Genomic DNA, 23,512 nt, shown 5'->3' on the forward strand with positions numbered 1-23,512 from the left:
TTCCTTTTCTTGTCACTTCTCTACAAATTTATTCTCTTGTTAGATACTAGATAAGCCCGAGTCCTAACCACCCCTTTGAGCTACCCGGCAATGAGTTTCCTCTGCATGTATCTGTACTGCATGTGTTAATAAATTCTTGTTAATCTCTTGTTTTTCTCTTGTTGATCTGTCTTTGTCAGTTTAATTTCCAGGGTCCCAGCCACAGACTGAGGAGGGTAAAGTTTGTTTTTCCCCTCCCCTACACCCTCTTTGTTATTATACCTTAAATTTTTCTAGAAGCTCTAATGATATTCTCCAGTAGTACTGCTGAGGCTGAGGGTAGGGCTGGAAATCTTGGCTGATACTGTGCTCCGAAGGCCAGTCTGAAGAACTGGTGAATGAAATTCTAAATGTCAGAAAGTAATGAAGCCAAAAAAATTTAAAAAACCACATTAGGGCAAATATGAGCTACACTGGCCTTCAATTTTTATTCCTGTGGCTCACTGCCCTGGAATTATTTGAGTTTTGAATTATGGTAGGCCTTCAGGGACACAGCTCCTAAATAAGATGCTATAAGCCCGTGTATATTTGTGAGATTATTTGACAAACATATTGACTCTCTATCTGCTTGTTCACCATTTTTCTGACCAGCTCCTAGCACCAGAGCCTGGTAGGGAGGGAAAAAAACCTTTGCCTCTACCCTCTTATGTTCATTTACCGAGGCCTGTGAATTAAACTGACAAAAGAAAGGTGAATAGGAGAAAAAGGTTTATTTTGTGTGCATATGGGAGCCAACAAAGGAAGTAACTGGCTCATTGAATGGTTAAAGACTTACATAGCTAATTTAGTAGGAGAAAGGGAGGGGATGAGAAAAGGTATTTTAGGGGAAGAATACCTATGTTTCTTCCAGACAGATGGGAGTTGAGAAATTTGTGGTAATATTTGTCTATACAGGTATGAGTGGTCTTTCTGTCTTCCTTAGCATCATAAACTCCCCTGAAGAAGGGATTTGGAGTAGGTTTTATTTGTGTTCTCCCTTCTGGGCATAGATCCACCCTGGAGAGGAATTTATGGCAACCTTATTTCCCAGGAGGTCCTGCTTTTAGTCAGTAAAGGGAAGCTCTGAGAAAGCTTTTTTTCTTTATTTCCTTTTTTTTTTAAAGCATCTGTTGACTCTCAAATGTCTTCAGCTTAAAAATAATCTTTATGCCAAAGTGACATGTTTTGGGGTGGCATGTTCTGATCCCCTTCAACTGGAAGACACAGCATTTCCCCTATTTATTCGCTTTAGCGTCTTACTCTAAGTATATGGTCCATACCTTCTGTTGTCACCTCTTCTGTGCAGATGCCCATGACCCTAAGTCTCATGACAGGATTAGAATGCGATGAGGGAGACCAGCCAGATACTCAAAAAGAACTGTAAGAGAGCAGACAATTCAGTACACTGCTGCTTCAGGATTTGGGGGGATGGTTTTTTCCAGGAATTTTCAATGCTCTGAAAAGCCAAGTTCCTTAGTTCACTTCCCAGGGGCTGGGAGTGGGGTCTGGGATGCCTGCAGAAAACCTCTTAGCAGTTCTCCTGCAAACGCTCCACAGGAAACTGGACTTGACTTCTAAAGCTGGCCCCATTCCAGAGGACTTCATTCTCAGGACTTTTTGTTTTTTCTTTCACAAAAGAACCTGTTCTTGTGGATGTGGAGGAGCCGGGCTGCGAGAAGAAACCCGCTTTGCCAGCTCCGGGTCTGTGCCGGAGCCAAGAAACAAGGTTGGCCGGTGGCCGGCCACGTCCACGTGCAGGAGGAGGCCAAGGGCAGGAGGGGGCCACCAGCCTCCCGCTGGCCTCCTACAGGACATAAGAAAGGCTTGGGGCAGGAACAGGGGGTGGAGGCCAAGTGCAAGGGCAGCCTTGGCCCTGAGGCATGGAGTGGTCAGCCTGAGCAGACCCGGGGCTGGCTGATGATTAACGGGGAGTCTGCGGCTCCAGGGCCCGAGGCAGGGAGGCCACCTGTGTGTGCACAGCCCGGCCTGTGACGTGAGCGACTTCCTGGTTACAGGTGAGAGCGGTCCGGATTCTCCGTGGCTGAGAGATTTGTTCCTGCGTTTCTGTGGGGAGAGCTCAGAGGCAGGAGAGGGGACTTTGGGGACCGCAGTACCTTCGCTGAAGCCCCAACGGGCAGATCCACCTGTCACAGGTGAGACACCGCTTGACCCTGGTGTGTGTGGCCAGCGGACTCCCTGCAGGTACCCATTTCCTCCTGGGGAGCCGGTGCTCAGCCCCAGGCAGGCCGCTTGCTGGTCTTGGGGGGGAAGTGCTGGACGATCCAACACGTATCTGTTTCCCAAATTCCACAGAGTTAAAAATTAAAAGATCGGGCTGCTCTGCGAGTATAGGAATTTGAGACGATCTCTCATCAAGATTCACAGGGAGCTGTTGTCCGAACGCCTTGAAAGCTGAGACTCGCTGGAATTTGGAAGGTCTGGATTCAAAGGCTGGAAAATTCCTGGCACTCCCGTTATTCATTGGACAGACTTTAAATGCCATTTATTCTTCCCCAATGAGAGGCCTGATGGAAAGGAAATTGCTCTAAATCTCTGGAAGTCCTAAGATTCCCCACATTTAGCAGGCAGGGCCAAGGCACCACCGAATACGGGGGCGCCCTGAGCTGGGGTACTGGGGTGGAGGAGGGGCCCTGGTGCTTTTGTATGTGCACATAGAAGTTTGTGGAGAGCCCCTTGTGTGTAATTAAGTTCCCTCCTGTCCTACTTGTTTCTGGGTTTAGGATTTATGCTGATGCCTAAAAACAGGATGTCTGCAGCCTCTGGATTTTATGATTTCAAGCTTTTTCCAAGAACCCAGACATAAGGGTTTATGTGTGTGGGTAAATAAGTGAAATGATCACATCTGGCAATTTTCATCCTGAGATGACAGGCTTGGTGGGTGCAGACGGGTCTCCTGAGTGTTTCTGCCTTGTCTGGGCAGTAGGAAGTGGTTGTGATTTAAATTCTGTCTTGATGCAATTTAAAAAAATATTTTTATGGGGGTGTAGCTGATTTACAATGTTGTGTTAGTTTCAGGTGTACAGCAAAGTGAATCTGTTATATATATACATATATCCACTCTTTTTAAGATTCTTTTCCCATATAGGTCATTACAGAGTATTGAGTAGAGTTCCCTGTGCTATATAATAGGTCCTTATTAATTATCTATTTCATATATAGTAGTGTGTATATGTCAATCCCAATCTCCCAATTTATCCCTCCCCCCGGTAACCATAAGTTTATTTTCTACAACTGTAACTCTATTTCTGTTTCAATGCAATTTAATAAGATTTAAGATTTTTGAAAGACTTTGTAGTTTTTCAACTAAAAGTAGGTAATCCAAGTCTTCTGTAACAAAATGAATGAGAAGTAAAATCTCAAACTACTCCATAGAGATATGAACTTGCAAATTACCTGGCAGAGCCTTCCTTTAATTAAAGCAAACTATCTGAGTTCAGTTACAACTTGGAATCAAGTTCCTTCCTGTACACACCCTTCAAAAAATACTGTCCCCTCAAGATCCACGTCTGGGGTCCTGTAGCACTCGGGGTGTTCCTACGTGCCCCCGCCCGGGAGGTTCTGCTGGGCTCTTAGAAATGGACTCGTTCTGTCACACAGAGAATAAGCGAGTTAAGTAATCTGGTGCTAGTCTGCAGCCTGGCTGACTAGACAATCAGTGACTAGAAGCCTTTCCTGGTGGACCTTAAGCTCATGCTGCAGTTTCAGTAATGCTGGGTCCGCACTTCACATTTATTGCTTTCAGGAAAATGTGTGACTTTTATAACTCGGCAGCTCAATCTCTCCTCCATCCTCCGCTTGAGCCTAGATTTCTAGGTGACTTGTAGAGCGATTGGCTGGTCCACTTGTGTTCATTGAACCTTGAAAATTAGTAAATGATTTATTTGGCACTTGGTAATTTGGGATCTTGGATCCATCTGGGAAGGCCATGATTTCAGCTTGGTTTGTGTTCAGCTGCTGGACCGCTTGGTATCAAGGCGTATTTGTAGGGATTTACTGAATCTTTTTTAGGTGATGTCAGGAGCTGAGGTGCTTGGTGGGAAGGTCCTGCAGCACAGTTGCTGGGACCCTTACATTACACACACGAGCAGTTATGGTTTACTATACAGGCTGAATTTTGCTTTCCAAAGACATCAGAAATCAGAGGTGGAAACCCCACGTTCCTGCTCATGAGCTGTGAGCACCCAGTGCTGCCCTTACAGGTAAAGTGGGGTCACGGGCCAGGCATCCCCTGATCCCTCACACCCCACTCTATTTGATTCAGCAGCTTGTATGAGGTGCTTTCTGAGGGAGGAGGTGGGGCGGTTCTTACCTGTGTCTATTTCAGTTATTGTATTTGGGCTTGTGGGTTGTGGTGGCCTATGTCCTGTTAGAGACGACAATATGGAGCCCGGGGGGTGTGGCAGCTTATCACAGAATCCCGCGCCGGCTCGCTTAGGGAACCCGCTGCCTCCTGATTTGGGGGGAAGGGACGTATGCCCGCCAGCGGAGCTGTGAAATCCATGTGGAGGCCAAAGCCAAAGTGAAAACTCCCTGCAGGTCGGGTCGCTGTGCTAAGGACGTGTGAAATAAAGAAACCCTTTCCTGGGGCTGAGAAGCTGGTGATTTTGTAGACAGTTCACGATATGTTCAGTGGGAGATTTAACTTATGTACTCTAAGCAGTGCTGGTGACCGCCCCGGATAGGCCTGTCCCAAGGAGAAGGAAAAAATAAAAATAAAAAATGCAGGGATGGAGAGTGAGCAAGAGGGTTATCAAAGAACAAAGGAAAGGCCGAGAGATGTACATGACAGGATCCTTGGGTGCTACCAAGGGGCCAGGAAGGCCTTACTTGGTCTACCCTGACCTCTCTCCTGCCCCAGCCCCAGAGCCCCCTCTACAGTTCCCCAAACGTGCCAGGCACGGTCCCACCCCAGGGTCTTTGCACCTGCTGTTTTGCCTGGTAAGCTCTTCTGTACATCCCCATGTGCCGGTCGCCTCACCGCCTTCCCTGTTCACTGGGCATCTTCTTGGGAGCCTTTCTCTGACCTCTGCATTCGAAGCACCAGCCAGCCCACCAAACACACATCCCCTCACACACACTGCTCTCTTCTATTTGTCTCCATGCCTCTTACCACCTAATAAGCTTATGATCTAGTCCTTCCTTTTGCTGTCTGTCTTCCCTCTTGCTAATATACACCTGCTGTGAGTAGGATTTTTTTTCTCAATGATTAAAGCATCCTGATTGAAGTGAGTAGCAGTAAGTCCACACTCTGACCCTCTGGTTAGTGATTCTGTGGTCATGGTATAGCACGTGCTTCCCACGACTTATACGTGGGCTTGGGAGCAAGGTCGTTGAATACACCGATTCTCACACGTGAGCACGTACAGGAATCGGTACCATGTTGAACTTTAGGCAGATTTCTGAGCTTGGCCCCCAAAGCTTCTAATCCAGCAGGTCTGGGCTGGGCCCGAGAATTTGCTTTTCTAACAAGTTCCAAGATGAGTCTGGTGCCACTGGCCAGGCTGACTTATCTCTCCAGGGAAACACACGAGCTGGGAGGGTCCCCATGCGCCTCTGAATGGAGACAGGCTGTGACCTGCCTGCTTTGCTTTCACAGGTGTGGAGGAGCATGCGAGATGCGGGCAGCTGCCGAGGCATCCTGGCTGCGCTGGTCTTCCTGGCTGGGCTGGCAGGTAGGGACCACAGAGCTGGCTGGCGTGATCCCGGGCATCCACCTGCAGTGGGCGGAAGGGACTTGGAGGAGGCCACGGGGGCGCGTGGCTGCCAGCAGATTCTGCCTTAGGCTTTTCCTGTTGGGTCCCCTCCCCCCCCCACCTCCTCCGTTTCCTGCTGCGTCGGCCTCACTCCGGAAGGGTCCTTCAGGTGCACAGGAGCCCACCAGCCCTCCTCACCGGCGTCCTTGCTTGGGTACCTTCCCAAGGTCATTGCTCTTGTTGAAGCATCCCATCCCCCTGCCTGGATATTCTCCCCTTCCATTTCTACCTGGTCTTCAAGGAAGACCTGACTTGGGCGTCACCTCCTCCCTGAAGCCTTCCTGACCTTGCAGTTTTCTGGGTGATAACCCCAGCTCCCATTGTTGACAGAGTGAGGGACCCATTGCCTGTGAGACTCCCCAGTCCTCCCCACAGCTCCTCCTCATCCTGGAACTTTCCCAGAGTATCAGTCGGAATAGATTCCAGGTGTCCCAGGCCAGGGTCTCTGGATCAGATTCTGCGTTGCAGGAGATGGAGTGTGCAGACCCCGGGGGTGGTTAGGGTAACAGGAGTTTGTACGCCAGCTTTCTTTTGACTATGTCTTGTCTTGATTTCTATGGCTTCCTGTGTGTTTGTCTTGTTTTCCTCGCTAGGTTTTAAAGCCCTCAGGGTATTCTTACTGCAGGGATTTTTTTTTTTTTTAAACTTCCATTTTTTTCTTTTAATTTTACTTGTGACAGATTTTTTTTTAAACTCATTTGCGTTTTTTTTTTAAAAATAATTAATTAATTAATTGTTGGCTGTGTTGGGTCCTCGTTTCTGTGCGAGGGCTTTCTCTAGTTGCGGCGAGCGGGGGTCACTCTTCATCGCGGTGCGCGGGCCTCTCACTATCGCGGCCTCTCGTTGCGGAGCACAGGCTCCAGATGTGCAGGCTCAGTAGTTGTGGCTCACGGGCCCAGTTGCTCCGTGGCATGTGGGATCCTCCCAGACCAGGGCTCGAACCCGTGTCCCCTGCATTGGCAGGCAGACTCTCAACCACTGCGCAACCAGGGAAGCCCCCTATTGCAGGGATTTTAAGGCGCTGTATTGAAGAATAATATACATACAGAAAAGTGCACAAGTCATAAAGGTACAGCTTGATGAAATTTTACAAACTGAGCACCTTTGTGTATCAATGATGGGCCCAAGAACACTTCACAAATGCTTCCTTCATTCCCTCCCCCTCCCCCAAAGTGACCATTGTTCTGACTTTTAGTTGTGTAGATAAGTTTTGCTTGCTTTATATTTTACACACCTATAAACTCTGTTTCAGATGGCTAGATAACAGTTTATTTTTCTTTTTTTTAACTCCGTCCACGACAGCTTGAAAAAATCAAACAGAATAAAATAGCATAGGAATGATCAGAGTGTGTGATGTGCAGTCAGGACTGTTTTACAAATTTTGGTTTTGGGTGTGTTTACACATTAAGCCAAGGGAACCAGGCTGTGGTGGGTGTTAACGTGTATTTAGGGGCAAAGATGTTTGGAAGCCCGTGCCTTGTAGTATGTGGTGCTAAGCATTTAGTAGGTTCTTGATATGCATTTGTTTGTAGGGTGGAGAGGAAAACATTTTCCCTGCTTGTGTAGGCACTCATGGGGTAAACAAACCAGGCTCAGCACGCATTTTAGGGATATGGCGCCAACGTGGCTATCTCAGCCATGCTGGCAAAAGTCTCTTCCGGCGGCTTAGTGGGAAACTGATGAACTCTGCGTCTACAATTTTTCTGAGCTATTTTTCCTGAAGTACTGTTTTGAAGGCAGGGATGGCTTGGGTTAAGGTCTGGAGATAGCTATTCCAGGAGGGGAGAGGATTATGGGTAATCCTAGAGCCCCCTAGGGGATGGAGTCCATTGCAAAAGCCTGAACTCCTAGGATGCTTCATCTTGGAAAGTGTCAGGTAGAGACATCTCCAATGGCTTTGAATAGCTGAGGACAACCTCCACGTGTCCCCAGAGGACTCCTGCCAGCCCTCGCCTGTCCACCTTTCTCCTAGCATGATGGGTTATTTGTTCACTCGGTGAATATTCACTGGGAGCCTCTTACGTGCCATTTAGGTGCAGGCACTGGGGTGAGCAAAACCAGGCACAGTCTCTGCTAACAAAGAGCTTAGACATCAACAGATAGAAAAATCAATACAAAATCACCACCATGACAATTGCTTCACTGATTCGAAAGCCTTTTATGGATCATTTGACCTGTACAGGGTGGTCTGGGAAGGCTTCCTGAGGAGGAGACGACTTGGCTGGGAGCTGAGGAGTAAGCGAGACTAGTTCTTCAGGCAGTCACTGCCTGTGCAAAGGCCCTGGGGCCAGAAAGACTTGGTGAGTTGGATAAATTGAAGATGGTCTGGTGGGCAGAGGGCATAGTTTGGGGCAAAATGAAGTTGGAGAAGACATTGATGTGAGACTAAGAAGGGTCTTAAGATATGATAGTGTTAAGGGTGATCTGGTCTGTATCCTAAAGGATGGAAATATTTTAAACAAAGTCTGGGGTGTGGTGGTGGGAGGTTGGAAAGGGTACCTGGTCACATAGTCATGTTGAGAAGACCCGTCTGGCTGCCACGTGGAAAGCAGTCTTGGGTGATGGCGGTGGCACAGCGGTGATGATGGCACCTCCTGCTATGGTCAGCGGGACATGGGGGGCAGCTCTGATACACCTCGGGACCCCCTCCCTCACTTTCCAGTTTCCTTCTGATGCTCCCAGCCCCCGATGTGTTTTGACTCCCATTTTCTCCATCGGAGCTGTCTTACCTGGGCACTTCCCTTCTACTGCCCTCTGCTTTATTTCCCTTTCTCCCTTCTGCTTTTAATTGTCTGCTTGTCTGTTCATTTCCAATGTTAAGTAAGAGATGGGAGCAGGTGAGGGGTCTACAGGTGCAGGAGGGAAGCTGGAGAAGAGGTAAGTGGAAGAGTAGAGGGGTTAGTTGGTGCAGACCCTCTGTGCCCCACATGCAAAGGAGACACCCGGCTGCTACTCCAAGGAGCTAAGAAGCAGTTGCAGAAGAATGGTACTTATGTTTAGGATCTATCTGCAGAGGACTGGGAGGGGCCAGGCAGCTGGCCCACATGTTACGGTGTGAGTGATTTCAGTTCTGCAGCTGTTCGGGCACAATGAGTAGAAGAGAAGCTTCTCAATCCTGGGTGGCAGCCAGTCATTTACACGGAGAGGCCTGGTGGAGCAGGATTTGCAAGGCAGGAGGAAAGTAAGGGGGGGCAGGGCTGAAGCCCTGGATTTGGAATTGGAGGGTGTTGGCATGAATGAGCATCTTGCAAGTGGATCAACTCCTGCAAGGGAGGACCCGGTGTTGGGTGATCACCATAGCTGGTGGCCGAGGTGGGTGCGGGGACATTGATCGTTCCCATGGCTCTGCCCCTGGTTTGGCCCTTTGCTCTACAAAGTGAAAGGGAGAGCAAAGGGGAAAGCGGACTGTTTGATGAAAGGTCTTATTTACAATTTTCTCATATTTGTCCTGTGTGGGGCAAGTTACACACACCGCAGCTGATAGGATGCAGGTGAGGGAGCAGTGAGATTCCAGGGCCTCACGTTACCAGAAATAGAGCTTCTGAGTCACAAGGCAGAGCTGGGAGGGAGTTTACTCACGATGGTAGCAAGGATCGCAGGCAACGATGTCAGGGGAGTTTAGTGATTAGGATTTGATGCTGCCTGTTTAATTTAAAGGCCAAGTTCAAAGTGGAAGAGTTTCCATTTGGTCCAGATCCCTCGCAAGCTCCCACCTCCTGAGCTGCACAGTAAGGTCTGTACCTGGTGCATTCTTGCTCCCATGTGCAGTCTGCAGGGAATTTAAAGACTGGCTTGGAGTGAACAATGTTTTGGAGTGAATAGCCTACCCGGCACCGGGAAGTGATAGAACCAGGGTTTCAGATGCTTTGCTTATCCTGTTGGAGCAGCCTGGACAGAGCAGCTGGCCGGGCAAGCCCGGGTCTCACTGCCGCTGCACTCCCAGCACCCAGACCCGTGGGCTGTGTTCAACCTACTCCCATGGACCCGAGTCCGAGTTGGGAAAGATGTTGTTATCACAGTGTGGAGTATGAGGACACATCTCGTCTTTTTTTTCCTCGGGGTGTAGATTTGGCTGTTTCTTTCCTTTGAGTTTTTTTTAAGATGCAATTCAGGGCTCGTGGAAAGAGTCAAGTTGGCACAGAGGCTGTGGCTTCCCTGGGGAATCATTTCTGACTTCCCTTCTTCAGGCTTTTCCCCTTTTTTTTAAAATCCCAGATCAGAGGGATCTTTGGATCAGAAAGATGTGCCCAAGGGTAAGGGAGAATACCCAATTTGAGGGGTTATTTAGGGTCATACTTTCTCTCTCTTTCTATCATGCCCAGAGGCAAAACAAAGAATAGTGATCATGTTTACCCCCAAACAGGATTAGTCCTAGTTAATTCTGACCTTCCCTCAGTTCTGCCTCTTTGGAGCCTGGGATCTCCTAGTTGACCCAGTCCTGCGGGCCTCAGGGACGCTGCCTGTACACCCCATTCTCTCCCATTGACCTGGCCCTGCCGTGGGCACCATCCCTGAAGTGCATTCTGGGTACCCAGGTGAGTGTCAATGTGTTAATGCGTGTCTGGTGGGGAGGTTCCTTCCCAGAAATCTTTCAGGTGGTAATTAGATTCTTTTAGAACCTGCCTTACAACTTGACCTTATAAGGTTGGAAGGAAAGAGGGGCTGCAGTTATTTGGGGGCACCCAGTGTGGATGGGAGCTGCCTGGTGGACCCATAGAGTTCATATAGCTCTGAAAGGTGATAGAAGCATGTAGTCTTTTTTTTTTTTTAAAGATTTTTTTGATGTGGACCATTTTTAAAGTCTGTATTGAATTAGTTACAATATTGCTTCTGTTTTATGTTTTGGTTTTTTTGGCCATGAGGCATGTGGGATCTTAGCTCCCAACCAGGGATCGAACCTGTACCCCCGGAATTGGAAGGCGAAGTCTTAACCACTGGACCGCCAGGGAAGCCCCTGGAACATGTAGTCTTACTGATGGTGGCAGGCGTGGCTGAGAAGAAACCAAGAGTGTGGGCTGTTGGGGGGTCTTTTTACTATAAACTCTGAGTGGGATCAGAGGGCAAAGAGTGGGAAAGAGGGAAAATTCAGAGTGGGAAGGGCTGAGTTTGTGTCTCAGCCCCACCACTGTGGTCACAAGTCCTGAGACGTTGCTGGTCTTGATTTCCTCAGCATTAAAACGTAAGAGGTAACAGATGAGAAATCTTGGAGATTATCAATTGCTCTGCAAGTTCTACTTTGAATTATTATTACAAACATGGGAAAGTCTAGGAAAACTCTGACCACCAATTCGCTCTTCTGGGGTGATAAGAAAATCAGTCCTAAATGGCCGAAAGATTTCTTGAGTTCTTCAGGAGCAGAACACACTCTGTCTTGAGTGTTTCTGACTGAGTTCCCATGAGCTGGAGAGGTCTTGATGCCCTCCATGGGGAAGGCCAGTTAGGAGTTGTCATTCCAGTTAAAACCAGCGTCAGAGTGCATCTGGTGAGCAAAAGGTAGAATGTTGTGAGAAGTCTGAAGGAAACATTTTACTTTCCTCTATGATTTTCTTGGTTTGTCTTGTAAGTCACATAGTAGTGACTGCTTACTGAGTGCTTGAGGGTCATGTTAAGGGCTTTATGTGGATCGTCTCATTTGGTTCTTAAAACTAGTTGCTGTGGTACTTTTAACCAACCTTGGGTCCACTTGCGCAACACACAGCCAAGCCAGTCTACTGACATGAGGTTGTGGTGAAGGGAGGTGCAGCGTTTATTCCAAGCACCAAACAAGGAAAACAGGCAGCTAATGCTCAAAAGACCCAGACTCCCTATTAGCTTTCAGGGAAGGGCTTTAAAAGGCAGTGTGAGGGAGTGGGTCATGGGGTTCATGAACAGCTCATGGACATTCTTCTGGTCGGTTAGTGGGGAGATAACAGGGTAGTATTTCAGGAGTTAACATCATCAGCCTTCTGGTTCCAACTGGTCTGGAGTCTATGTGCTTGTGGTCAGCATGCACTTAACTTCTTTCACCTGGTGGGGGTTTCAGTATCTGCAAAACAGCTCAAGAATATGGCTCAGGATGTTATCTATAGCCCTGGAGGAGGAGCTAAGTGTCCTTGACTTTGTTTTATGGCTAAACTATTATTATTTTGTCTTGTTTGACTGTTTTCCTTTTTTTCTGCATTTTCTCACTTCTCTGGTTAAATTTGCTATTTAGAACTCAGGGAAGGTCTAAGAGGTTAAAGTTTTTCTACAAACAAGAGGCAGAGGGGATAGGGGAGGGGAGGGTCTGTCCCTGGGAAGGCCCCATAGCATTCTACTGGGTTTCAGTACTAGTGTCCCTGTTTTGCAGTGAGGGGAGTGGTCAAGGAGAAGTGTGACAACATGCCCAGTGAGGCAGGACTCTGGAGTTCACAGTATTATGCTCTAGAACTACCTGCCCACCCGCTGGAGTTTTAAACACAACACTAGATGCTCTAAGACTCTCTACAAGGCTGCCAAATGCATCCCCCCAGTGTTGTCATTGAGGGATCTCATTCTCCTGCATCCTTTACATCCCCACAGAGTTCTCCTTGAGGGATCCCACTCTCCTACATCCTTCTATGTGTTTTCCCTCTCTGTGTTTCCCCTCTCTGTGTTTCCCCCACGTATCTCTTCTCGTCCTTAGGAAGAGGGGTGTGGCATTAGTGACAGTTCCGTCCTAAGGGTGCAGGGGGCGTGCGGTGGACCATGATCACGGCAAGCTGGGGTCTCCACCCTCTATGCAAAGAGAAGCTTCTTTCCACTTCCCCCTTTGAGCCTTGGGATCTCCTCTGAGGTGGAAATCACATGTCCTTCCCACTTCACGGGGAGGAAAATTCTCACTTCATGGTGAGGCTGAAAAACTTGCCTGAAGTCACAGAGCTAGGCTAGTGGTGGCTCTCTGGACAGGCTGGGGTCAGATACTTAAGGTAACATCCCGCAGGAGGTGGAGGAGGGACATTTCTCCCTCCAGTCCCAACCCTGCTGGGAGTTCTGTGGACTGTGGAGTTGGGGGAGGGCCATGGAAAGGCAGGCATGGATGTGGCTTCCTGTCCACTGGAAGCTCCTGAGCTACTGGGAGACCTGTTGTTGAGACCAGTAGGACATGGAATCTGAGCCATGGGATGGTCACCCAGTGGTCACAACTGGTACACAGAAGTGCTACATTGCACAGTTGACTTCTGTAGTCATCCCCTCACCACCTTGAAAAATTGGTTGTCTTTTAGCTTGTGGATCCGGCAATGAAATCATAGAGGGTCCCAAGAATGTCACGGCGCTGAAGGGCTCGGAGGCTCGCTTCAACTGTACCATCTCGCGGGGCTGGAAGCTCATCATGTGGGCTCTGAAGGGCACGGTGGTTCTGAGCATCACGCCCACAGAGCCCATCATCACCAACAACCGCTTCACCTCTACGAGTTATGAAGAGGGCGGTAACTTCATCTCTGAGATGATAATCCACGACGTACAACTCAATGATACGGGGCAAATCAAATGCAGCCTCCAGAACAGTGACCGGGATGGATCCGCCTTTCTTTCTGTCCAAGGTGTGTATGCAGGTGACTCCAACGGGAGCATTTGGAGTTCACTGGGTTAAATGTCAGGGGGCTGAAAGGGACCTTCTGAAGTTCATGTCATATATGGGGGCATATAGGGTCGACCTTCAGTTGGTGCTATGCTTAGAATTATTCTGAACTGATGGATATTTTGTTACTTATCACCACGCTCCCTCCCCCTCTCCCTTCTTCCTGGCCTTCCTTCCTTCTTTCATATGTGGACTCGCCTTCAGTTGGTATTATGCTTAGAACTATTCTGAACTGACTAGTGTTTGTTGTTTTTATGTGTTTATTTCTCTCCTCCCATCCTCACTGACTGTCTTGCTACTTTCTTTCTTTCTGCTTCTCTCCCTTTCCTCTTCCTTTTCCTTCCTTTCCCTTTCCTTTCCTTTTTCTTTTATTAAGACTATCAAAGACAGCTTTTATCACTTTTTCATCTGACCAATTTCAGTACTAATAACTTTTCTGGAAGTACATCCCAGAATTCTGGGGCCAGTTGCGGTCACTAGTCTTTGATTTAGAGAGAGAGAGTTGACGATCATTGCCCTTTTTCTAGTTTTTCATATACTTGACTTTATTTCTTTGCCTGACATCATTTATCAACTTTGAATCATGCTTTAACTTTTTCCTCTTTCCAGCTGAATTTCCCTAATCTATTACTCTTACTGCCCCCAGTGGTTCTTATAATCAAAGGTGTGTGTTCACTAAGCCCTACCAAGTCTTTTAGAGAAAATAAAAGAGTAAACAAAATTTGTAATAATGGATAACTTATTTTTCCTTTTATCATTTATTCATTTTCATCATAGGGCAGTTGTGGGATCAAAGGTAATTTTCAGGTGCTGAAGATTATGCTACTTAGTGAAAAAAATAAAAGGATATAAGGATTCAAAACATCTTTATCAAAGTTTAATCATTTTGCATTCCTGAAAAATGTAATTATGTACTATTTGTAGATGCATTGGAGCTTTTAGAGTTTCTGATTTCTATGGCAGCATTTCTTTTAACAGACTACATTGTGTCTTTGAAATGTTTTCTTATGCCTGTTTATTAGTTTGTTTAGGAGAAATTTCCTATGATTTGGTCTATATTCATATTGCTATCAAATCAAATTTGATAACATTTGGTGGAGTTACATGTCTACCTATTTCTATTTGCATTTTTTAATTTAGTCAAATTGTTATATCTTTACTTCTATGTGTCTTTAATTTTGTGTGGTTTAATTAGGGGCACAATGATATTCTCTAAATAAGTGATTCTGTGAAGCTACCTGGATTATTGGCTTAGTTTGCATGACCAAATTATTATTCTAATAATTTGTGGTATAAAGGAAAGAACACAGGACAAGGAACCAAAGATATGGGTTCTGGTTTTGTTTTCATCAGTTACCTACCTTGGTGACTCCTGAAATGGCCCAATTTCTTTATCTCTAAAGTGAGGATAAGGCTCCCCTGCCCACATCACAGGTTTACTATGAGGATCGGATGGAAAAATGACTGAGGATGGTTTGAAGACTCCAGAGCCCTGTCTGTTTCAAGTTATTGCAAATGAAGCTGGTGGGGCAGAGGGGTCTAGTGGTAAATAGCCCAGACGTGGGAGCCTGACTGCCAGGTTCAAGTTCCAGCTTTATCACTGACTAACTGTGTGACCTTGGACATGTTACTTAATGACCTTGTGTCCTAGTTTGCTCATCATAGGGCAGTTGTGGGATCAAATGAGTAGGTCTATATAAAGCCTTTAGAACAGCACCTGGTTCATAGCAATGCCCATAACGTCATTTGCTATTATTTGTAGCGTTCCCAGTAGGAGCATGCCATTGTGTTAGGCATTTAAGGGGGACCCAAGGTGAATGCAATAAGACACAGTCCTGCCCTCAAGAATCTTACAAGAAGAGTAGATAATGCAAGTGCGTGAATAACAGTGGTGCAATGTAGATGCTGGCAAGTGCAATGAGAGGGAGACAAGGTAAGGTTCGAATTGGGAAGGGAGATGAGAGACTTAGCGAAGGCTTCTAGGATGACTCCACAGAGCAGGTGCTTACGAGATGTGCCTTGAAGGTCTGTAGATAATAGGCAAAATGGGGAAGCAAGAGAGGAGGAGGGCACCCCTGGATCAAGGAAACAGGGTTAAAGGCATGACTTATTATTGCTATGCTTATGGCATATCAGATTCATAAATCTATGTGGTTTTATAACATCTTTCCCAAGATGCATCTATGAAGTTGTCTGAATACCCCTAACATGCATTTTTATATGTTGGTAATTACTGTAGCTTTTGGTTTTAACACAGATGGAAGAACAAGAATCTAGGGAAGTTAAAGTCTTCCCCAAGGTCACGTGGAAGGAACCCATAGATCGAGACAGAACTCCATCTGTTTACCCTGGTTGCACTGGGCTGAATGGCACTTTGCTCTTAGAGAAACAAAAGTTCTCTGGGCAACAGGGTCTCTTCGAAGGAAAAGAACCATGAAAAAAGAGGAAGTATCCAGTTTATTTTGAAAGTGAATTTTCTAAAGTTTGTTTTTTTCCTTCCCGTGTATCCACAAGGAAAAGAAAGAGAAATTACATAACTCCATGTTGAGTCATCCAAAATCTACATGAATATTCTAGCCATCACCCTGTGTAAAGTGCTTGTCATGCCACTGGATGACCTTTGTGAAAGCCAGTGGGAAAAGGTGGATCACAAATACTGAGAAAGGAAATGCTTCAGATTGCTGTATTTTTGCCCGTACACCAATTAATCACACACCAAACTCTAGACCTCTTGTGTTTTGAAGGCCACTAAGCTAAGACTTGAGTTCAAGATCAGCTGTTACTAACTGAAGCAATACCACCCCCCTACCCCCAGTTTCTGTCATCTTAAACCCTCCATCAATGAAACAATGAATGAACTAAAAAGAATAAACACAAAATCCTGTAGTCTGAAGGGACAAATCTGTTCCATTCTCAGTGCTGCGTTTACAGTAATCCTTGAAATAGCTAAGGTGATTTACTTGCTCCAAGACATTATTCAAGAAAGGAATAACTGGAAATTAACATTTCAGAGTAAGAAGAGCTTTCAGAGCTGATCCAGCTCAGTCTAGTCTGGAAACTCCCAGGCAACCCCTAGATTCTTTCAGGGTGGTCTCTGTGGTCCTGACTGTTTCCATGGTAATACTAAGATTCTAGTTTCCTTTCTCACTCATTGTCATGAGTGTACAGGGATTTTCCCACTGTACATTGGGAAGGTCTGCATAACTCAGTGGACCGGTGTTTTCCAAATGACTGATGTAAAATGATACAAAATCATGCAAGGGTAAAAGTCCATTCAAAGTGCCAACTAGAGCAACGGATTCTAATGTAATAGCATGAAAGTTCCTTAATACGGTTTCAGTTTCCACAGTGTAACTAACCTTTAGGCAAACACTACTTGTCAAGTTTTGGTGTATCAGTAGTATCAAAGAATATCCATGATTATCTGAAAAGCTTCCTCACCATTCCAACCATATATCCATGTGAAGTCAGATTTTCTTCATATACTCCAAAGAAGGCAATATATCACAACAGAATGAAGGCAGAAGCAGATATGAGAATCCAGCCAGATGTTAAAGAGATTTGCATAAATAGAAAACAGTGTCATCTAATTTATTTTGGGTTAAAAATAAAGATATTTTTCATAAAAATATGTTAATCCATATTAACAGGTAATAGGTTATTAATGTTATTTTAAAACAAATGTTGGAAAAAAATAAGCAAATATTTAATTCTTATTTCAAATATGGAAAATATTGATAGAACCCACATAAATCAAAGGTCTTTGCCATTCTCAGTGGTGTTTAAGAGTATGAAAGTTACTGAAACCAAAATGTTTGAAAACCACTGATCTTGTTAAATCATCTTGTTCACCAGGTAGTAAACAGAGAGCCCGAACATTTCAGTGACTTACCCAAGGTGATGGCAATTTTGTGGGAAAGCCAGGATCGAGAACAGATCTTTTGATTCTTAGTCCAGTGTTCTTTCCATTATATTACATGGCAGGGAGTTTTAGGGTATTTTAATCTGAATGTTTCACTGTCTATATAGTTCACTAACGCTGTGTTTTTACCGGGGCCAATCCTCAGGTTATTTTAGTAATATTAGCAATACAATAATAGCAATAATTAGTAAAATTAGCAATAAAAAAAGTGCTATTTTCAGATGGGTCATTTACAGTGTGAACCTTGGCATATGCAAGCATGTCTTTACTAAAAACTTTAAAATAATTGATCTAAGTAATATATTCTGATCCAGAATTTAAGGTAGCTATTTCTATAATTAGATTAGATTAGATTTTTATTTAATTTGTACCTAGAAAAATATTTTAAGGCAGTATCATAGGAAATTATCCTTAAAAATGTGACTCAAAAATAAAATGAATCTGACTGACCAAAGGCCAGGAGAGACTTGCTTCCCAAGAAACTTTGAGATGTGTTCTCCTTACAATGAAAAGAATGTAAAGGTTGTTTCCCTTTTTGCTTTGGCTCCTAGGGCAGCCCAGGGCAAGTTTGCAACTCCACTGCAGAGATTGTGTAGCCCTCCATGGTGGGCACATCCGCCCTCTCTTTCCCATGTAATTTATATTCCCTTGGATCCTGATTTTTATTTATTCATTTTCTCTGGAATCTATGTTTTCTCGTGAGCCACCTTCCTTTCTTCTGTGAACCTGACGGGTATAAATTAAATACACAGATCAAACCTGAGTTAAGGTTTCCAGATACAGGCACAGTTAATTTGCGCTCGGGAAGATAGTGTTCATGCAATGTGATTTGAAGGAGAATTTTAAAAACATCTATCACTGAGAAGCATGATCATTCCTTCCAAACATTTTTCTTTTCTTCTTTAGTTATGGGGCGGTTGTTCATTCCTGAAGGCAGTCTAGTAGTCATGGAGGATAAGCCTTGTAATGTGACTTGCCGCGCATTGGGCTGGACCCCACTCCCACGTCTTTCCTGGGAGATCGGGGTTCCCGTGAGCCATTCGAGCTATTACTCCGTCCTGGAGCCTGAGGACCTTCAAAGTGCAGTGAGCGTTCTGGCTCTGACGCCGCAGGGCAATGGCACTGTGACGTGTGTGGCTGAGATGAAGGGGCTGCACGTCCACGAGTCGGTAACTGTAAATCTTACTGTGGTTCAGCCTCCCTTGGGTAAGTGAAGACGTTTTGCTTTATACAAAGTGGATTATTATTGCATGCTTTACGTTTTGTATGTTGTGCTGCTTAATCAGTGATGCCCAGGAGAATTGCACGGTGATCTTGATCTCAGGTAGGGATGGTAATGGAGACAAACGACTCGTGTCAGCTTCATGACCTTGTAATTTCACTTTTAAAATTCCGTCTTCAAGTGCTTCTCTCTTTTCTAGTTACATATGGAAACCATTGAGAATCTTGACAATTACTTATAAAATAGCATCAAGTTCAGATGTAAATACTTGAATTCAATGTTTTTCTCTAGCTTTCACTCATTGTTCCTGTCTGATCCCATCCCCTGGGCCAAGGAAATGAGCTCTTTCAGTATCTGAGGAGGTCATGCATGTTCTCAAGGATTCCTTCCAATCTTAGTGGGATTAGGAGGGTTCATTTTTTTACCCAGCAAATTCACAGTGTATCTCAAAGTACCAGGTCTATGTTTTTTTTTTTTTTTTTTTAACTTCACAAAATGACATAAGTTTAAAGTTTAGATCCCGAAGAAAATCTGTTGTAGGGTCCGGGGCAAACGCCAAACTCTGACCACACCTTCATGGGGCCTCTGAGCCTGCTTGACCTCGGAGGTCACTTGGGCCAACTAGAAAGCACAGGGGCCAGGGCTGAGTTTCATGCCTTCATTTTACAGAAGAGGAAAGAAAGGGAGGCCCAGAGAAGGACTACACTCCGTTCCAGGTCTTATGCTAATGGCACAGAGGGATCCCGAAGCCAGGAGGAACTTCTCCCTTGGTCCAAAACTCTTCCCACTATGAAAACACTTCTACTTGGATCTTCCAAAGTTTGGAATAAAGTTACAGCCATAGCAAGATTAATAATAACAATAATAAAAATAAAAAACAGTACTACATAGCTCTTATTAAGTAAAGATGCGTGTTTTTTTTTTTTTCCCAACTCAGTGTTTCACTTTATTTTTAAAAAAATTTTTATCGGAGTATACTTGATTTAAAATGTTGTGTTAGTTTCTGCTGTACAGCAAAGTGAATCAGTTATACGTGTACATATATCAACTCTTTAGAGACACTGTTTTAAGCAGTTCTCAAATATTAACCAAATTACACAACTTTCTTATGAGTGGATGCTGTTATTATTCCTGATGTAAAGATGAGGCGACAGAGACACATTGTTTGGAACTTGCCCACGTTTATAGTAGACGGCAGAGGTGGCCTCGCCAGTGTGTCTCCAGAATCTGCTCGCCCGTCCGCTCTGCCCTCCCCCTGTGAGCGGCCCTGGAAGGTTTGCGAGTGTCCTGGGGCTGCCGTAACCTCAGACTGGGGATTTAAACAACAGACATGGTTTCTCTCACAGCTGTGGCGTCTAAGAGTCCAAGGTCAAGGTGTGCGCAGTGTTGGTTCCTTCTGAGGACCAATCTGTTCCAAGCCTCTCCCCCAGCTTCTGGTGGTCGGCTGGCAATCTTTGGTGTCCCTTGGCTTGTAGACCCTGCATCACCTGATCTCTGCCTTCATCTTCCCATGATGTTCTCCCTGTATGTGTGGCTCGTGTCCATATTTCCTTTTTTTTAATAAGGACCCCAGTCATATTGGATCAGGGGCCACCCTATGACCTCATCTTAACTAAATTCCATCTGCAACAACCCTGTTTCCAAATAAGGTCACATTCTGAGGCACTAGGAGTTAGTATTTTAACAAATGAATTTTGGGGATAGACAATTCACCGCATAACAGATGATGTCTCTGTGAACCTGTAAAAAGCCATTTAGAGCCTAAGCTGTGGTTAGCACCAGTCATCCTGAGCTTTGCACTGCAGAGATTGATCCCCAATGCAGTACCATCACAAGCTTGCACTCCTGATGTCTGGCCCTTGTCTCCAACTCAGATGTCTCCAGAGACCAGGCAGACAACAGAAATTAAAGCGTGAGTGAATCCACGTGTCAGGTAGAAGACAGAGTGCAGGGGCCTGCTGGGAACCAAACAGCATCCCCATCGACACGGAGCAGCTGTACAAGCTCCAGCTGGTTGTTGCCATTAGGAATGGGGACTCAGACTGCCAGCGCTTTGACCTGGTTCTGGGGAATATCAGTGGTTTTGAGGGTAAAGGACACAGAAATCTATATTTTCTTTGGTTTTAAGTCGAGGTTAACTTATTTCAGCTTATTAAATTCAAAGGATTTTAGCTTATTTCCTACCAATACTGTATATGAAGATGAAGCCAGAATTCAAACCTAACTTGCTTTCTTATTCTTTTGGACAATTAAAAAAACTTTAGAAAAGTTGGTGCAAGAATAGTACAATGAATACCAATGTATCTTCACTTAGATACAACAGATGTTAACATTTTCTCATGTTTGCTTCTCTCTCTTCGCTTTTCTTTCCCTTCCTCTCTCCCTCCCTTCTTTCCTTCCTTTCTTCCTTCCTTCCTCCATCTTTCCCTCACTCTTTTTAAAATTTCTTTCTTTCCTTCTTCCTTCCTCCCTTCCTTCCTTCCTTTCTTCCTTTCTTTACCATTTGAGATTTAGTTGGAGATTTTATGACATTTTACCCCTAAATACCCCAGCATGTGTATAATAAGAACAAGGCCATTCTACATAGCCCCAATGAAGTTGGCAGTCAGGAAATTTAACATTGATACAATACTATTATACAATATTCAGTCCATATTCAAATTTCCCTGACTGTCCTTTCTAGATTTTTTTCCCCCCAAACCAGTATCCAGTTAAAGGCCATGCATTGCCTCTGGCTGTCAGGTCTTCTTCTGTCTCCTTTAACGTCCAGTGGTTCCCCCACTTTTTGTCTTTCCCGATATAAACATCTTTGAAGGATCCAGACCATTTTTGCAAGATACCCTTCAATATGGATTTGTCTGAATTTTCCCAAAGTACTTTGATGTTGGTTAAATATTTTTGGCAAGACATGGGTAATGTCATGTGGGCATGTGATGCCAATTTTCTCTATTATTGGTAATAAGTTTGATCATTTGGGTAAGGTGGTGTCCCCCAGATTTCTCCGTTGTAAAGGTACCTTTTTGGCCTTTATAATTAATATATGATCTACAAATACTGTGTGAATATCTTGTTTCTTGACAATCTTTCACATAATAACATTTGCATTCATGGATAAGTCGTTGCCTGAATCACTTATTTCTATAGTGGTTGTAAAAGAGTGATTTTTCTGGTTCCATCATTTTTCTATATTTATTAGTTTGGCATTCTTCTGTAAAGAAGAGGCATTTCTTTTCTTCCTTTTCTTTCTTTCTTTTTTAAAAAAAATTTTACAGTTTTAGTACGGACTCATTTTTATCCAATACATTATGATTTATTTCCATCGTTACTCATTGCGACGCTCAGATTCCTCCAGATTCGGCCAGTGGGAATCCCTTCCGGCTGGCTCTGCTGTCCTTCTGATGTGTCCCTCTTAGTTTTTTGTGTTTTGTTTTTAACATCTTTATTGGAGTATAATTGCTTTACAATGGTGTGTTAGTTTCTGCTGTATAACAAAGTGAATCAGCTATATGTGTACATATATCCCCATATCTCCTTCCTCTTGGCTCACTAAGATGTTCCGAACTTTCTTCACCTTTCCCCTGTTCCAGCCTGGAATCAGCCAGCTCTCCAAGGAGCCAACCCAGCTTGCTTTTAAGCAATTTAAATATGACAAAGTATGGTCCAGGCTTTGAAAGGGAAGATTGAAAAAATTTCCATTAGCACCAAATGGAATGAATTTGTTTAAAGCACACACCTTAACAAGGTAATAATGCAGCGAAGAGCTCTGGTCTATGATGATACTTCACAGAAATGGATTTGGATATTAGCACACCTGCAAAGCTTCTCTTTTGTAGGGGAAGGGCAAGGGACATTCGGTTTCCCGTCATGGGGTTTAATTCGGCTGAATTCTTCTTAGCCTGGGACCAGTGAAGTGAGCGGCCTTAATTACGGCAGCTGGAGTCACGACAGTTTCACAGAGGAGAGCAAGTTAGGGGTGTGTTGCAATGAGTCTGACTTTATTGGACTCATTTGGAGAAGGGTAATTTGTTTCTAAATTCTTCATCAAGATCCAGAGCAGCTGGTGGCTGGCTGCGCCGTTGTGTGTTTTATGCAGGTTTTAGTGTCTGAAGGCCTCGTTACTGCCTCGGCCGGGAGAGCTGGCTTGTAGAAGCAAAGCCACGTTTACAAAGAGCTGAAGATGCACGAGGCTGTGCTTGTTCAAGCTTCTTCAGGAATCAGACAAAAGCATCAGTCCTGCCACTCATTCCTAAAAGTGCAAGGAATTTGTGTTCATTTCCGGAATAATCCTTTCAAGTCCTTGAAAGAAGAATAACACTGGCAGCTTAGGAAGTCTAGTGAGTTCAAGCCAAAAGGTTGTATTACACACATTGATTCTGTAAAGAAAAGCATATTGAAAGGTCACAGGCTAATGTTTTTTTAAAAAAATCTATTTTCTCCATTATAGAGGTAATACAGACTTTAAGCATCACAGACGTACGTACAGCTAGAAGGTGAAGGCCCCCATCATACCTGCCATGAGCCAAGGTCCCTCAGTCCTCTGTCTGACCGTCTGGATTGTTTTCTCTACATACTTACAAGTGTGTAGGCTGTGAACTGTGAAAGTGAAGCCATATTTTTCGGACACATGAACACCTTGTAGACTGTAGTGATTCCTGGGATGATCTGAGTTTTGTGGGATGTGGTCATTTCACGAGCAGACAAGAGCGGTGGGAGTGACCGTCCTGGTGGGAACTCTGGCACTAGCTGTGTGATGTTGGGCAAGTCACTGGCCTTCGAGGCTCAGTTTCCTTGCCCGTAAAACGAGGTGGGGAGGAGCATAGGGCAGGCGTTCCCTCTCCTTGGCTGCCTGTCAAGGGAGCTTTAACACTTATGCTGATTCTCAGGCCCCACCCCAGAGGTTCTGACTTACTTGGTCTGTGTGGAGTCTGGGAATTGGCATTTTAAAAAAAAGCTCCCAAATTACTGAACAGTCAGGATTAGGGGCTAATGAAACGGAA

At 44.9% G+C, this 23,512-nt stretch overlaps 1 protein-coding gene across 4 annotated transcripts in view; it reads left to right on the forward strand.

The window, feature by feature from the left end:
* Positions 1 to 2,012: 2,012 nt before the first annotated feature.
* IGSF5 (immunoglobulin superfamily member 5) overlaps positions 2,013 to 23,512 on the forward strand; it is a 43,954-nt gene continuing 22,454 nt past the window's right edge. Inside the window, exons 1-4 of one of the 4 annotated variants that reach the window (XM_068545777.1) lie at positions 2,013 to 2,171; positions 5,636 to 5,711; positions 13,016 to 13,333; positions 18,200 to 18,499. In XM_068545777.1, coding sequence (XP_068401878.1) covers positions 5,648 to 5,711; positions 13,016 to 13,333; positions 18,200 to 18,499 — 682 coding nt within the window. In that variant the 5' untranslated portion in view covers positions 2,013 to 2,171; positions 5,636 to 5,647. Of the gene's footprint in view, positions 2,221 to 2,398; positions 2,455 to 5,635; positions 5,712 to 13,015; positions 13,334 to 18,199; positions 18,500 to 23,512 lie in introns of those variants that run through there. The other 3 variants (XM_068545778.1, XM_068545779.1, XM_068545780.1) reach the window with 3 other exon arrangements.

The sequence above is a fragment of the Eschrichtius robustus genome, chromosome 6 (genome assembly GCF_028021215.1).
Source record: "Eschrichtius robustus isolate mEscRob2 chromosome 6, mEscRob2.pri, whole genome shotgun sequence".
Lineage (NCBI taxonomy): Eukaryota > Metazoa > Chordata > Mammalia > Artiodactyla > Eschrichtiidae > Eschrichtius > Eschrichtius robustus.